The sequence below is a fragment of the Vipera berus genome (genome assembly GCF_964194415.1).
Source record: "Vipera berus genome assembly, chromosome: Z".
In the NCBI taxonomy this organism is placed as follows: domain Eukaryota; kingdom Metazoa; phylum Chordata; class Lepidosauria; order Squamata; family Viperidae; genus Vipera; species Vipera berus.
The window spans coordinates 39,474,786-39,492,277 of record NC_138205.1 but is presented as its reverse complement, the minus strand read 5'-3'; the positions used below and the strand labels follow the sequence as shown (position 1 = coordinate 39,492,277).

General features: G+C 40.4%; 1 protein-coding gene across 1 annotated transcript in view; it reads right to left on the bottom strand.

The window, feature by feature from the left end:
- The window catches only part of LOC308676971 (keratin, type I cytoskeletal 17-like), a 43,699-nt gene extending 30,871 nt beyond the window's left edge, over positions 1-12,828 (bottom strand). The window contains exons 1-4 of the mRNA XM_081343046.1: positions 12,713-12,828; positions 8,891-9,019; positions 6,849-6,931; positions 3,539-3,695 (exon numbers count right to left, since the gene is read on the bottom strand). Of these exons, the coding sequence (XP_081199172.1) occupies positions 3,539-3,695; positions 6,849-6,931; positions 8,891-9,019; positions 12,713-12,754 (411 nt within the window). The 5' untranslated portion in view covers positions 12,755-12,828. The remainder of the gene's footprint in view (positions 1-3,538; positions 3,696-6,848; positions 6,932-8,890; positions 9,020-12,712) is intronic.
- Between the last annotated feature and the right edge of the window lie 4,664 nt (positions 12,829-17,492).

Below are 17,492 nucleotides of genomic sequence, written 5' to 3'. Positions count from 1 at the left end.
GGTTTATCTAGACCCGTACCAATCGGGCTTCAGGCCGGGCTACAGCACGGAGACGGCATTGGTCGCTCTGATGAATGATCTCTGGAGAGCCCGGGACAGGGGCCATTCCTCTGTCCTAGTCTTATTAGACCTCTCGGCGGCTTTCGATACCATCGACCATGGTATCTTGCTGCGACGCCTCAGGGGACTGGGAGTGGGAGGCACGGTTCTGCGGTGGTTCTCCTCCTTTCTCCAGGGTCGCTCGCAGTCGGTGCTGGCAGGGGGACAGAGGTCGACCCCGAGGCCTCTCGCTTGCGGAGTCCCCCAGGGGTCGGTCCTCTCGCCTCTCCTGTTCAACATCTACATGAAACCACTGGGTGAGATCATTCGCAGCTTTGGAGTAGGGTACCATCAGTATGCTGATGACACCCAGCTTTTCATCTCAACTCCAAACAACATCAGTGATGCCCTCGACGTGATGTCCCGCTGCCTGAAAGCGGTCCGGGAATGGATGGGGAGGAACAGGCTTCAACTGAACCTGGACAAGACTGAATGGCTGTACGTACCGGCAAGCCAGGATACTCAGAACATCCCATCCCTTAACATCGGGGACAAGTTACTACCCCCTGTTGATAGGGCCCGCAACCTGGGTGTCCTCCTAGACTCGCAGCTCTCCCTGGAAGATCACATAGGAGCGGTGACCAAGGGGGCCTTCTCCTGGGTTCGACTAGTTCGCCAACTACGGCCTTATCTGGACCTGGATGCCTTACGTACAGTCACCCATGCCCTTGTGACCTCTCGCCTAGACTACTGTAACGCTCTCTACATGGGGCTGCCCTTGAGATCCACTCGGAAGCTTCAACTGGTGCAAAGTGCAGCGGCACGGACACTCTTGGGAGCCTCCCGATACTCCCATATCACACCTCTCCTCCGTGCGCTGCACTGGCTTCCGGTTGCCTTCCGTGTGAAGTTCAAGGTGCTAACAATGACATACAAAGCCCTACATGGCATGGGTCCGAACTACCTACGGGAGCACCTTCTGCCAATGTCTGCACCCCACCGTCCTGTGCGCTCCCACCTCCTCAGGGTGCCACCGCTCAAGGAATGTCGGCTGGTGGCCCCCAGGGGGAGGGCATTCTCAGTGGGTGCGCCAGCACTCTGGAACTGCTTGCCAACCGAAATCCGGATGGCCCCCGACCTCCGCACCTTCCAGCGCGACTTAAAAACTTACCTGTTCCAGCAGTCCGGCCTGGCCTGATAGCTCTAATTGGGGTCCCAGTTTGTTTTTACTATTGTTTTTCACTATTGTTCAATCTGTATACCTACCTTACTCTGTACACCGCCCCGAGTCCCTCGGGAGAAGGGCGGTTTATAAAAACAAATAAATAAATAAATAAATATGCTAAGAATGATAGAATATAGCTAATATATTTGGATGCAGAGACATGAAGGATGTATTGAATGTTAAAATGGAACAAATTTTGGTTAATTTTTAAATATGTAGAAACTATAAATGAGAAACAAGAATATTTTATTGTCCTCTTTTCTTTTTCTTTTTTCTTTCTTTTTCTTTCTCTTTGTTTCCTCTTCTTTTTCTCCTTCTTGCAATTTGTATCAATGACTATTACTTTAAATATTGTATAATTGATAGAGATATGGAAATGAGATAAATGAGAACTGGACTACATTACTAAGTATTGAAAATTGTATAAAGGAAAAAGAGGTTATTTAGTAATATGAAATTGAGAAATCTTAAAATGTTTTAATTTTAATATTAATGTAAAATTAAAGCTAGAAAAAATAGATAAGGTGTTTGATGTTTTAAAGATGGAATGTTAAAATATGACATATACTTCTTTTTCTCCTTCTTGAAATTTGTATCAATGACTATTACTTTAAATATTGTATAATTGATAGAGATATGGAAATGAGATAAATGAGAACTGGACTACATTACTAAGTATTGAAAATTGTATAAAGGAAAAAGAGGTTATTTAGTAATATGAAATTGAGAAATCTTAAAATGTTTTAATTTTAATATTAATGTAAAATTAAAGCTAGAAAAAATAGATAAGGTGTTTGATGTTTTAAAGATGGAATGTTAAAATATGACATATACTAAAAGATTGATGGATATATATTCAAAAAATAAAATAAAATAAACTATTAAATGATTGATGGATAGCAATAAGAAATATGTTAATCTAGATAAGAGATGGTATATAGCGAAGAAAAAAGAGAGAGAAAGTATTGGTTATAATAATGTGGAGATTTGTAATAATAGGTATTTGTCTGAAATGGAACTATTGTAACTCGGATACCACGTTGCTTTTTAAAGATACTATTGTAAATATTGGAAAACTAATATTATTAAAAAAAGAAAATGAGGCCAAGTACTGTGTAGTTGGGCAATCCATTCAGCCAATGATGTGGTTTGTGGTTTGGTTTGGAGTATTCGAGCATAGCTACTATCTCAGGTACTGCTCCAAGGTGCCATTCATATGTTCACACACACACACACATTCATCTGAGGATGATGGGAGGAGCTAAGCCCTTGCACTACGCCAAGTAATTTTAGGAATTCCTGCCAAAATTGCAAAGTAAATTGAAATTTTGTAATCTGAAATGATGCATTCTGGGGCTCCATAAGTCTAGACAAGTGTTGCACGAACAGCTTGGCCAAAGTGCGTTCTGGGGAATTTTATAGCATGGCACAAAATGTATTTGTTTAGAGAAAAGTTCCATTATCACCCAAATTACTGAATTTCCTCAGCTTTCCAGCAGTTCCACTATAAAATCCATAGAAATTTCCTTCCAGGGCACTTGGGGCTTTGCCACTGCTTGGAAGAGACCTGGGATCTTCCCCAGATGCCTTTTAGCTGATGCACAGTTAGGGCAGCTAGTCATGTAGGTTTCAATGTGTTTTTTCAGTGATAGCCACCAGCATTGACATCTCACAAGGTGTAGGAATTTTTACAAAGCCAAAAGTGTCCCACCATTTTTGAGTCGTGGCTTTTCTGCAGGACCACAATCTGTTGGTTTTTTGGGATGTACAGTTTGGCCCCCCACCCAAGCCAGGCCATCATGTAAAATGCAGTTAGCTTTATGGGCTTTGAACCACTTGTCTTTTTCTAATGCCACTTTTAATGCTGTAAGCAATTCATCTGGCATCTGCAAAGTGAGTTTCCCTTGCTCTCTAGTGATGGCTGGTGCTGCTAACTGTTGGGAGGAGATGACTGGTCTGATGACTTCAACTTCAAAGCTATTATATTGGGGGTAACCTCCAAAGGGCATCACCTAGCATCTTTTCTCCTTCAAACTGGAACTTTGTGTAGGCCCATTAGGGGAAAAAAAGATAACTTGTGTTCCTTATTACTTAGATTCCAAACTCAGATAGCCTAACAAAAGGAAACAACATGATTTGTATTCCAGTAGACATGTAATTACAAAGTACTTATATTAAAGCACCGTGTGGTAAGATTGATCTAGGAAGTGTATTATTTAACATGCATGTTTAATATCATGGTCAAATTTTTCACACAGCTAAGTCCATACTTACCTGCTTGTGGTTTCTTTTGAGACAGGCCAACTCCTCTTGGAGATTGTCAGCTTGTACCTGCAAGCTAGCTCGGCTTGCATTCCATTCTTCTAGGGCCTTTCTCAATCCTCCAAGGTCTCCCTCCAAAGTCAGGCGCATGGCTACCTCAGATTCCAGTCTACAAAAAGCAAAAGAGTCCACACAGCACATTTCTATCCATGGCTCTTGATGGCTACATAACCGAGAACATCAAATGCTTGAGTCAACAGTCACTGCTGGGGCAAGGATCTAGGTGTTTGAGCTAAAAACAATGGTCCTACCCAGATCTCCTCTAGTTAATCACTCTTGGCTTGACTTCAGATGATATTAGATCTGTTGTTGTTGTTAGCTGCGAAGTCGTGTCCGACCCATCGCGACCCTATGGACAACATTCCTCCAGGCCTTCCTGTCCTCTACCATCTTCTGGAGTCCATTTAAGCTCACGCCTACTACTCCATCCAGCCACCTCATTCTCTGTCGTCCCCTTCTTCTATTGCCCTCGATCTTTCCCAGCATTAGGCTCTTCTCCAGTGAGTCCTTCCTTCTCATTAGGTGGCCAAAGTATTTGAGTTTTAGCTTCAGGATCTGGCCTTCTAAAGAGCAGTCAGGATTGATCTCCTCTAGGTCTGACCGGTTTGATCGCCTTGCAGTCCAAGGGACTCGCAGGAGTCTTCTCCAGCACCAGAGTTCAAAGGCCTCAATTCTTTGGCGCTCAGCCTTTCTTATGGTCCAATTTCACTGCCATACATTGCAACTGGGAAGACCATAGCCTTGACTATACGTACTTTTGTTGACAGGGTGATGTCTCTGCTTTTTAGTGTGCTGTCTAGATTTGCCATGGCTTTCCTCCCCAGGAGCAAGCGTCTTTTAATTTCTTGGCTACAGTCCCCATCTGCAGTGATCTTGGAACCCAGGAAAATAAAATCTGTCACTACCTCCACTTCTTCCCCATCTATTTGCCAGGAATTGAGAGGGCCAGATGCCATGATCTTGGTTTTCTTAATGTTAAGTTAAGAAATATTAGATCTAGGGACAACTAAAGGAAGATTACATCTTATTGACATTCTGAGCTTCTTTCTCATTCTTTCTCTGTTTCCCAAGCTTAAAACCTATTTCAGGTTTTGTAACTGTTTCTTCATATCACACAATATTTTTTCCTAAGGCCATCTTTAGAGAAAGAAAGCTATAGGATATATAAAGTCTTCATAAGTCCAATTAATAATCAATCATGTTAAACATGTCTAGTTAGATGTTCATAGGACATGCAGAAATCAAGATTTTCTAACAATTATAAATATAATGCCATATTTAGTTCTGGTTTGGATATCCAATCAATATTAGCTGCTCTCAAAAGCCAACACAAAGAAAGAGAAAGGAAAAGGAAAAGGAAAGCATTAACAGAAATGTATTAGCTATTATTTTTCTTAAACAGTCTTCAAAAAACTGAAGAATTGGATTGGAAGAAAAATTGCTTTAAATAATGAGTAGATTTACAAACTAAAGATTTTTGAGTGAATTATATTTAATACTAGACTATCTGACCATTCAGTCATCATTTCAGAGACATTTCTTTATCAGATTCCTCAATACCTTCAACAATTTTAATATACTTGAAAAGTTCGTAAAAATACAAGGAGATATTCAGATACCTTGAAAGTAGCTCATGTTGAACTGTATAGCACAGCCAAGCATCAGAAGTTGACCATAGGGAAAGTTTTATGACATTCTGCATTATGTCATAAAATGCTTCATAAAATTAACAAGTTTCAATTCCATGTGAGTCATGGATCCCAGATTCTGGATACATTCTGTAAATTAGTCCCTTTGAGTTACCTTGATTGAAAAGGTTTTACACTATGATGCACCATTTCACTCAATTACAGACAGTTTAATATTATATCTTGCAAGCCAGCCATGGGAGACTCTGGTACTCCATTTATGAACAGAATAGAATTAAAATGATATAAAGTCCAAAACATGGCACTTAGGACCACCTGCGTGTTTATGCACACCCTCTGTGTTGTTGTTGTTAGTTGCGAAGTCGTGTCCGACCCATCGCGACCCCATGGACAACGTTCCTCCATGCCTTCCTGTCCTACACCCTCTGTAGGCTGTCTGATTTATCTGATTTATGCATTGGCTTCCAGTTCCCCTCCGGGTGAGATTCAAGGTGCTGGTGATGACCTATAAAGTCCTAAATGGCATGGGTCCAGATTATCTCAGGGAGCACCTGCTGCCAGCATCAGCCTCCTATCGTCCTGTGCGCTCCCACAGGGAGGGCCTCCTTAGGGTTCCGTCGGTTAGGGAATGCCGGCGGGTGATTCCAAGGGGGAGGGCATTCTCTGTGGGCGCACCTGCCCTATGGAATGAACTGCCGGTAGAACTTCGGACTGCACCGGACCTTCACTCGTTTCGCCGGGACCTGAAAACTTGGTTATTTGATCTTTGTGGCATGGACTGAGGGGGTTTTAATTTAACTTTAAATTTTAAATTTAAATTTGTTTTAATTGTGGGCTAGTCTTAATTTAATTCTATTTTAATTGTATTTATTTGTATTGTTTTAATTCACCCTGTAAACCGCCCTGAGTCCTTCGGGAATAGGGCGGTATATAAAATCAATTAAATAAATAAATAAATAAATAATTTTAGTCTCAAATACACACTTTTGTACATCTTTGCTTGGTTTTTTTTCTCTGAAAAGTATATACAGTGCTGAATCCCAAGCATAACCGTACTGTGATCCATATATAAAAGAGGTGTGAAACTGGCTGATTTGCTTTAAAATGTAGACTGGATTAAAATATGAGCATCCTTGCATAGAATTCTAACCAGTAATTTGAGTGAGTCATTTTAATTTTAATTCTTTCCTATTGGTGATATCTTTTCAATATTAAAATTTTCTTTAAGGTCACATTATTCACATTAGCTAGTCTATGAGTTGGTAGAAAAATATGTCACCATCAATGATAAATGATAATTGAATAAGGAAAAAGGAAAATTATCATTTTGCAAATTCCTTTTTGCAGCCTGTATAGCCAGCAGCCCTGGCTTTGCTTGTTATCAGCTGTAATTAAGGTGCTCAAAAGGAGGGGGAAAAGTTAACCATGTTTTTACCTTGTATGTTATCTAAATTGTTGATTTAAAAAAATTAATATTTGCATCATGTCAGGAGGCCAATAAATAAAAACACAGGTACATGGATTTATTTAAAAAAAAGGAAACCAATGGTAAGACAAATATGGTTATGTGTGTGATGAAAAAGTAAAGGACAACATCAGTTAACTAAACTTACTTCACCCTGAAATCAGCAGCAGCAAGTCTGGCATTATCAATCTGTAAGAGCAGTCCAGCATTTTTCAAAGTCTCCTTCTGAATCTACCAAAAAAAAGGGGGGGGTGTAGAGTTCAAAACATCACCATAGAGAACACCATTTAGCAAGGAAATTGTTAAATAAGTGTACAAAATTTGTTTAATTTATTTTGGATATTGTATCTATAAAGGTCATGCAATCACTGATATATATAACACTAACAAAACACATTATACATACAAATACAAATATAAGATTAAATAAAGTACCAGCATAGAGGTAAAAGTAAAGGTTTCCCATGTACAGTTGTGTCCAACTCTAGGGGACAGTGTTCCAGTTCTTGCTGAGGAAGCCAAACTTCCATGGTCATGACTATACACTGAGATGCATAGAATGCTTTTATTTTCCCACTGAAGTGGTACCTATTTATCTACTCGCATTTGCATGCTTTCAAACTGCTTGGTTTCCAGGAGCTGGGACAAGTAACAGGTGCTCAGCCTGTTGTGTAGCTTTTAATTCTTGAACCTGGCCTGACAAGTTCAGCTTCTTTAACTGCTGAGCTATCAGGCTATATATTGAGAGAGAGACAAACAGACAGACAGACAGACAGACAGACAGACAGATACATAAACATACATATATATACAACTATATATATGTATGTAAAGTGAGTGGACAATACAATAGATAAGATCAAATATAAAATTAGGATAAAACCATGATAAAATTGCTATAATATGGTGCCACAGAGTTGAAATAGCATAGATATTATAGCTAACCATCTAACTCCATGGTGGCGAACCTATGGCACGTGTGCCACAGGTGGCACGCAGAGCCCTCTCTGTGGGCACACACACCATCACCCCAGTCCTAGGTCTTCAGCTGGGTTTTATAAAACCTTTTCACTTTAGGCCTCTGCCGCCATGTGCAAAAAAAAAAAAAGGTTCAACCAATCAATTTCAACTTCTCGCAGGGAAAAAAAAAGATCTCACAAAGTTGGAATTGATTGATTGAACTTTTTAATCCCAGTCTGCCGTTACCACCACAGCCACACCCACCCAATGGGCCACGCCCACCCAGTTGGCCACATCCACCCAATGGGCCACACCTGCCAGGCACCCGATGTTACATAAGTGGGTTTTGGGTTGCAGTTTGGGCACTCGGTCTCTAAAAGATTCACCATCACTGATCTAACTGCTTCTGGTATGGCTGTGATGAGATCATCCCAGGTGCTTTGAAATCTCCTGGAGGGACATTCTCAAAGTTTATGAATTATCATTTGTTCTGGTGCAATACATTCACATCGCTGACTCTCAGCAATTCCCCTCTTAAAGACCTTTGCCTTAATTATGGTATGGCCTGTCCTGATTCTGTTCTGGTGGCCCCATATTTTTATGGACAACTGTATTCCTGGGAGTAGTTTTATTGTATTTACGTGACCTATTTGACTGTAGTTATTAAAGTCGCCCATTTTGATCGCAATTCTTCATCTAGATCATAAGACTGTGATATGTTATCCCAAATTGGTTTCCTAGACTTAAGCCTGGTGAGAGGTAGAGAGTCTAATATTTTATGTGTTGGAAGATTTCTAGGAATCAACGGCTTGTTTATCTTATTCCAATCTTGAACTGTCTGTCGTTATCACCTGAAATCAGGAATGTTAGTACTTTCATCTGAGCACAACTTTATGGTACTGCAAGTAATTTTGTGAGACAAATAAAGCCACCAACTCAAAAAGCAAATGTTGAGGGCCAGAAACTGATATAACTTCACATGCCACATGGCTAGTTCTTTGCCCTGAAGTCTCCACCTTCAGCTGCAGTGCAGGACAGAATAGCATGACTCATGTAAAATAAAATATAATCTGTTCAACTTCTGTATATACAATGGGAGGCATCACTTTGACGTCTTCCTCAAAAACAAAATATCTCGAGACAGTCCTGTTTCATGTCACTAATATATCCTATGTCTAAGTATAGATGCCCTAACAGAAAGAAAAAGAGAAAACCATTTCAACATAATACCTCAGACTTCATCTGGGTCATGGCATTGAAATAGGCACTCATATCATGGGTACCAGTTGATACTTGTTTTGTGTAAAACTCTTGGATGTTCTGCTCCAATTGCATGTTAGATTTCTCAAGGGACAGCACCTGTTTTAAGGAAAAGAAAATGAAATTTGAATTTTTATCAGAATAAAAAACAGCTCGCAGAATCGTAAAACCACTAGATGTGCTTAAGTATTATCATTAGAAGGGACTACTGTCAGCTTTGGAGCTAGATTAATAGATACATAGACAGATATATAGACTGACCTGAATGAATAATTGATTGACTTCCCTAACTGGTGCCCTCAAACTATCAGAATTCCTCACTCATATGGTCAACATCAATAATTAGATTTGAAAGACTGAATTAAGGGCAGAAAAAAATCAGCCCCTCCTTCCTCCTGCAATTCCTGCCTTTCTTGATCACACCTTTAATAGACTATACATTCTTAGAATTGACATAGGTACTTGGCCAGTTCCTCACTACATACCATCGTCCCTCAAGTCTTTGGAATACTGTTGTGCTGCTATAGCTATAGGGAGAACAGGATTTATTTTCTCCAGCAATGTCTGAGTGATGTTAGAGGACATTGGAGGCCCTCAGTGGGGAAATGGCTTTAGTCAGATTGAAAGGAATACAGGAGGGAGAAAGTAAGAGAAAGTGACCTCAATCCTGCACTTACCTATTGGGGAAGCCTAGATTGGTTCCAGTCCGAAATGTGGATGTAGAAAGTATGATAATGGGAATACTTCAGCATTTTAAAAATCAACAGAGGAAATAGAATAGTGAAGCATGAAAACTAGACGTTTTCAAAAGTTATATTGGCAGAATCCACTAGGACATTTCCTAAAAGATTGGGAACTTAGAAAGATAAGGTCTGAAAATCTCTAGCGGGCACTAGATGAGGGAAAAGTTGTTGGAAGCTTATTTGCTTATGTATTATATTTAAATGAATGAAAATGATGTAATACAGGTAGTCCTCGAGTTACGAGTTTAATGGAGCCTGCCCATTCCATTGGTAACGTGAAAACTCGTGAGAGTGAATTTCGTACCTCAAACAAGATCACTCCCTTACTTATTAAGACACACGCTCGTTAAGTGAACATGAGGCATCTCAGGGTGGGGAAGGCCATGGAGGGTCTAGTAATGGAACAGACCCACTAAGATACCTCATGCTTCCCACTCCCTTCATGTCACGCCAGACTCACCTTGAAAAGATCTGTCTTCTCTCTGCCGTGGTTCCTGCTGCCACCCGGATGTGAGGCTGGGGATGCTTCCGCATGCCTCTGGAGGCTGGAACCAGATGTTGGAGGCTTTTTCCAGGCTGCTGCCGCCCAGTTCTGAAACTGGAGGATGCTTACACGTACCTCCAGAGACTGGATTTGGGCGTCTAAGGCCTTTTCCAGGCCCCTGCTGCCTAGAAGTGAGGCCAGGGGATGCTTCCGTGGCTCTCTGGCAGTCAGATCCAGCCTCTGGAGGGCCGCGGAAGCATCCCTGACTTCAGTTCCTGGCGGCAGTGGTCTGGAAAAGGCCTCCAGGGCCCAGATCCAGCCTCCAGAGGCATGTGGAAGTGTCCCCCAGCTTCAGTTCCATTCTCTGTTGCAGAGGCCTAAAGTACCATGAAATCATGCAAGATCAGTAGAGTGAGATCTCACCCCACTGATCTTATGTGATCCTGTGCTACTTTAGGCCTCCATATTCTGCGAATGCACCAAAGGCCTGGAGCAGCCAAGAAAGCGAAGGATCTCGATCTTTGCAGGGTGAGTATTGAAGGCCTAGGGAGACCTGGGCAGGGATGGGGAGGGAGGGAATAACCAAGGTTAATGTTGCAGTACCACTGTGGTCGCTCATAAGGGTGAACAACAGCCATGGTGCAGCAACATTCATAATTTCTGGTCTTGCTCGTAAGCACTAGGGCTTGCTTATTGCGTAACTTCAAACATTTGCTAAGTGAATGTTCACAACTCGGGGATTACCTGTACTGCTCTTGGCTAATCACATGGTTATTGCCATGGAAGGAATTGGAACCATTTCTGTTCTGCTCTGCTATATCTTGTTATGTCTAAAGTCTGAAAAGAAAAGTCATTTTAATTTGTCTTTGCAAATATGGTTCCATGTTCTCATACCGAGAAGGTGGATTACAACCTATTCAGTTGTTTCTGCACTGGAGGATTTAAAATCTTCTGTTTTCTCTGTTAAACATTCTGGGTTAATTATTGTCTTCTAAACCCTTGTTTAGAATTATAGATCTTAAAGAGGCTCATAAATTAAAAGAAATGTCAAGTTAGAGATAAAGGCAGACGTTGTAGAAGAGTAAAACAAGAGATTCTAATTTGTGTAGACAGAATATTCATCTTCATGGTGAGAGGACAATTCCACCCTGGGTGTTGTCATACTAATGATACATTGCATCAAAGTGCAATTAAACCATGTTTCTGTGATACCAAACATATGGAGTTGAGGGTAAATTATACCTTGCCTACCCCACTCCCATCCCAAAAAAGATGGTGTATCAAGCCATTTAAAACACCAATGACTGATCATTGCAGATAACCCACAATTAACCATTTCCTATGCTAACTTCCAAATCATTTGAATTCATTGTCTCAGTTACAACTTTCTGACATTGCAATATAAAGCAAGAAAATAAATCTTCCATAACTAAAGCATTTTTTCCACAAAAATAAATACAATACAGAATATAATCAGTTATAGAAATGCATTTATTTATTGTTAATCCATAAACTCAAATAATTATCACTGTGCTGTGTTCTGGAATACCTGTATTGTACTGTGAAACCTATTTCACACAAGGATGAGGTTTTCTAATGCAAGGTAGAAGGATTGCTTTGACAGCATATGTATGGGGGATTGTTGTCTTAGAGCACCATGAAATATGATTTTACTGTTAATATTCCTGTTTTCTTTTTTCTGATTTCTTTTTATGTTGTGAGCTGTCCAGGGTTATATTCCCCCCAATAGCATATAAAAATAAATCTCCTCAATAAATAAAACCATTAAATAAAGCAGATCAGGATGCTTCAAAAAAAATTTAAAAAAACACTTCCCAGGCTCCCAGTGTAAATCAGGTACTTTGTATTTTGTTTTAAAGTATTCACCGGCATGCTTGAAAGCCCTGAACAGATAGAGCACTAATGATAGAAACAGTCCCATATGAATCTTCCTACCAGAAAAAAATGCTAAAAGGTTTCTCACTTAGACAAGCACCTTCCTTGTCAAGTATCAGTCTTATATCGTTATTCTCCCATATTCCACAAAAATGCCCCAAAGACAGAGATTTATTTATTTATTTATTTAATTGTATTTGTATACCGCCCTATTCCCTGAGGACTCAGGGCGGTTTACAGGGAATTAAAAATCCAAAATACAAAAATTAAGAACCAAATTAAAAAAAAATTAAATTAACCCTGTAGTCAGTTAAAAAAGAACCCCAAATTAAAAATTCCTCCTCAGTCTGGGCCCGAGAGCTCGAAGAGCCAGGTCTTCAGGCCCCGGCGGAATGATCGGAGGTCGGGAGCAGTCCTCAGCTCCACCGGCAGCTGGTTCCAGAGGGCAGGCGCTCCCACAGAGAAGGCCCTATCCCTGGGTGTCACCCGCCGGCAATCTCTCACCGGCGGAACCCTGAGCAGACCCTCCCTGTGGGAGCGCACTGGGCGAAGGGCGTTTGATGCCGGCAGCAGGTGTTCCCTCAAATATGTCAATAAAGATTGACATATCTTTATAGTATTATTCTTTCTCTGACTTTGCCATTAGCTAAACATTATCTGATTACTTACTTTGTCTAGGTAGGCAGCCAGACGGTCATTCAGATTTTTCATGGTACCCTTTTCATTCACGTCCAGAATATTTGTGTCCAGAAATGCCTGCCCATCACCATATGGCAGCCCAGCCTTGTCCCTGATAACCCTATGGATACTTGGCACTGCCTGAGACCTGCCTAAGGCAAGCAGGCATCTTCTTCTGGGTCCCTGGATGCTTCCAGAGGACAGGCTGTGGCTGGAAAAAGTCGTAGGCATGGTTTCACCTGCAGAAGCAGTGCAAGTTGGAAGAGTGAGAGCAAAGTAAATCTTTGAGAGTCTCCTTATATAGGCAAGTAAAGGGCAAAACTAATCTTTAGCCTTCCCCTTACTGGACTGTCTGGTTGTACCTCAAGATAACACGAAGAAAAGAGTTTGGAAACCAAGCCCAAGGTCATTCATCCCTTCCCCCCCCTCCTTGAGGCTAGTTTGCCGTGCCATTGCAAAATCCTCTGATTGGATCTCAATCTCAGCCACTTCATCGAAATAACACCAAACCGAAATGTTCACCGTGGCCTTAGTTTCCAAGCCAAATAAGCACAATGATTCAAAAGATAATAGGGGGCGGGGGGGAAATGGTCCAAAATTTGTTCTTTTAATAGGTTGGGAATGTTTCCATAAAAATGGAAGAGGTTTGGTAAGAAATCCACTGGGGTTTCATGTGAGCTCTTGTGTGGAATTGCTATGATTCAGTCACACACATTTTATGGAGGAACCACATGATACTGGCGTTCATTGGTAGTACTCCCACATTTTCTCATTCCTGCTTCTACAGTTTCCTTACTAGAGGAATTTTGTATTTTTACAAAACTAATAGTTTTTACAAATAAACATGGCCTTAATGGTGCTTTTCCAATGTTCCTAATATAGGCAAGTTTTGGTTCTTAAATTATTGTGCCAGCATTTTAATCTTTCCTTTTTTTAAAAAAAAAAGAAACCCAACAGATCTTTATAGTAGTCTTAATACTATATAGTATAGTCCTAATTAGCCAATTTTGTCTCTCCCTCTCCCCCCCCCATGTATATGAAATATATTGAATTAATAGGCAGGCAATATATTTTAATGCATCAAAATACTACTTATGGGATTGGTCCTTAAATGCGGCTATGCAAGCATCATCTTTAAATTCTTTGAAAAAAATCATTTACAGTTCACACATCAGGTTAAACATTTTTGATGATCCCCCATTCCTGTTCATGTTGAAAGCATCAAAGGCACTTACAGGTTGAAAGGATTAGCCAGTGACATCACAGTTGCCCAAGGGACACCTGGTTGGGGGCTCTTCTCATCTCCCTATTAATGTGCCCACAGAAGCAGCACCTTTCTACTTATTTGCAATTACTCACTTTTGGAATGCTATGTTGGCAGAAGCTGGAGCAAATGACAGGAGCTCATCCCATTATGCAGCAGCACCCGGGTCTCAAACACAGCTTGCTGATTGTCAACCCAGCATTCTAACCTCATGAGCCACTGTGCTCTATAATTTTTGATGATTTTTTAAGAAAAACATAATTTAAGAATGTGCTAGAAATCATTTTCATTCATATTGCATAGCATATTATTCTCCAATAATGTGGAAATTCAATTTCAATTTATTGAAATTCAATATGACTATGAAAATCAATTCTAGTCAAGGGTGTCCGTAACTATAAAGAAAATCTAGTTTAATTCTGGACAGTAATGGGGTGAGTAAGGTTTAGACATGTGTCATTTTTGTTTATTAATATAATATGAGATAAATACTACAGTACCTCATTTGCAGATATTGACCAAGCAGAAAGACAGTAAATCCCAATGTGATGGGAGAGTGTAGCTTCCATTGAGCAGACTAATAACAGAATAGGGTGAAAAGACAGAGGAGAATTCATTAAAGCAAACTGCCCATGAAATCCAAATGGTATTTTGTACATATATAGATAGGTTTTTGTTTCCATTGACTCCAAAGTCTACTATACCACAGTCCCAATTTTCTGACAAGGATTAAGTTTCTAAGTTTGTTCAAGGCATTAGATGCAAGTATTTTACTCCTTAAGACTCCTACAATCAACCTACACCTTGAGATATTTTCTGTTAAATGAGTTCTAGGGATCACAATTCTCATTCAGCTATGCCAGAGGTCCTCAACCCCTGATCCGTGGACCAATACCAGGCCACAGCATACTAACAAGTGATACACACAAACAACCAAAGTTCCATCCGCAGGATTCAGGCAGAACACAAAACCACACACCCTCTGGCCCGCAGGAAACCTCTCTCCACAGAACTGGTTCCTGGTGCCCAAAAGATTGGGGACCTCTGAGCTATGTCTATAAAACTATCAGATTTATTATCAGTTCAGCGTACTGTATGAGGCAGTTATTGTTGTTGTTGTTAGCTGCAAAGTCGTATCTGACCCATCGCAACCCCATGGACAATGTTCCTGCAGGCCTTCCTGTCCTCTACCATCTTCTGGAGTCCATTTAAGCTCACGCCTACTGCTTCAGTGACTCCATCCAGCCACCTCATTCTCTATCATCCCTTTCTTCTATTGCCCTCAATCTTTCCCAGCATTAGGCTCTTCTCCAGTGAGTCCTTCCTTCTCATTAGGTGGCCAAAGTATTTGAGCTTCAACTTCATGATTTGGCCTTCTAAAGAACAGTCGGGGTTGATCTCCTCTAGGACTGACTAGTTTGATCGCCTTGCAGTCCAAGGGACTCGCAGGAGTCTTCTCCAGCACAATAGTTCAAAGGCCTCAATTCTTTGGTGCTCAGCCTTTCTTATGGTCCAGCTTTCACTGCCATACATTGCAACTGGGAAGACCATAGCCTTGACTATACACACTTTTGTTGACAGGGTGATGTCTCTGCTTTTTAGTGTGCTGTCTAGATTTGCCATTGCTTTCCTCCCAAGGAGCAAGCGTCTTTTAATTTCTTGGCTACAGTCCCCATCTGCAGTGATCTTGGAGCCCAGGAAAATAAAATCTGTCACTACCTCCATTTCTTCCCCATCTATTTGCCAGGAATTGAGAGGGCCAGATGCCATAATCTTGGTTTTCTTAATGTTAAGTTTCAACCCAACTTTTGCACTCTCCTTCTTCACCCGCAACAAGAGGCTCTTTAGTTCTTCTTCACTTTCTGCCATTAGAGTGGTATCATCTGCATATCTTAGCTTGTTAATATTTTTCCCAGCAATCTTAATTCCAACTTTTGATTCATCTAGCCCTGCCTTTCTCATGATGTGCTCTGCATATAAGTTAAATAGGCAGGGTGACAGTATACAGCCTTGCCGGACTCCTTTCCCAATTTTGAACCAATCAGTGGTTCCGTGTCCAGTTCTCACTGTTGCTTCTTGACCTGCATATTGGTTTCTCAAGAGACAAATAAGATGGTCTGGTACTCCCATCTCTTTAAGAAATTGCCACAGTTTGTTGTGATCCACACAATCAAAAGCTTTAGCATAGTCAATGAAGCAGAAGTAGATGTTTTTCTGGAACTCCCTAGCTTTCTCCATGAATCAGCATATGTTGGCAATTTAGTCTCTAGTTCCTCTGCCTCTTTGAAATCCTGCCTGTACTTCTGGTAGTTCTCGATCCACATACTGCTTGAGTCTAGCTTGTAGGATTTTAAGCATAACTTTACTAGCATGTGAAATGAGTGCAATGGTGCGATAGTTTGAACATTCTTTGGCACTGCCTTTCTTTGGAATTGGAATGTAAACTGATCTTTTCCAATCCTGTGGCCACTGTTGAGTTTTCCAAATTTGCTGGCAAATTGAGTGTAGCACTTTTACTGCATCGTCTTTTAAGATTTTGAATAGCTCAGCTGGAATACTGTCACCTTCACTAGCTTTGTTGTTGCTCAGCTTTTCTAAGGCCCACTTCACTTCACATTCTAGCATGTCTGGCTCAAGGTCAGTGACCACCTCATCATGGTTATCAGGGACGTTAAGCTCATTCTTGTATAGTTCTTCTGTGTAATTTTGCCACCTCTTTTTTTTATTGAAAAGTTTTACAGTACATTTTTAAACAGAAAAAACTCCCTCCCCCTCCCCTCCCCCTTACCCTCCCTTACCCTCCCCTCCCCCCCCGACTTCCCAGAGCTGAATACAGGGTATAAACTTTACAAACTTAAACTAAACTATTCTAACAAGCTAAAATAAAACATTAAATTCTATCGCACTTTAACTCACCTTAAACATACTAACAAATAACAAATAACTAATAATACTTCATATAAAACCAATACTTATTCAAATGCTAAATGAAACTTTTTAGTCCCATATTTATTCTGAATATATTCAATCCATCTTCTCCATTCCACAATATATCTCTGTTGCGATTGTTCTTTCAAATATGCTGAAATTTTTGCCATTTCCGCCAAGTTGGAAACTTTCAAAGTCCACTCTTCTATAGTAGGCAGTTCCTCCTTCTTCCAATATTGCGCAACTAAAAGTCTTGCTGCCGTAATTAAATTCAGCATCAATTTAGTATCTATGACCGTAAAATCTGTAATAATACCCAACAAAAACAACTGTGGAGAAAACCTTATCTTTTTCTTAAATATCTTCTGCATGTTCCACCAAATTTTAATCCAAAAAGCTTTAACTTTTTTACAAGTCCACCATATATGATAATACGTTGCATCCTCACAACCACACCTCCAACATTTAGGCTGGCAATTCGGATACATACTTGCTAATTTTTTAGGGTCTAAGTGCCACCTATAAAACATTTTATAAAAATTCTCTCTTAAATTTTGAGCCTGTGTGAATTTTACATTT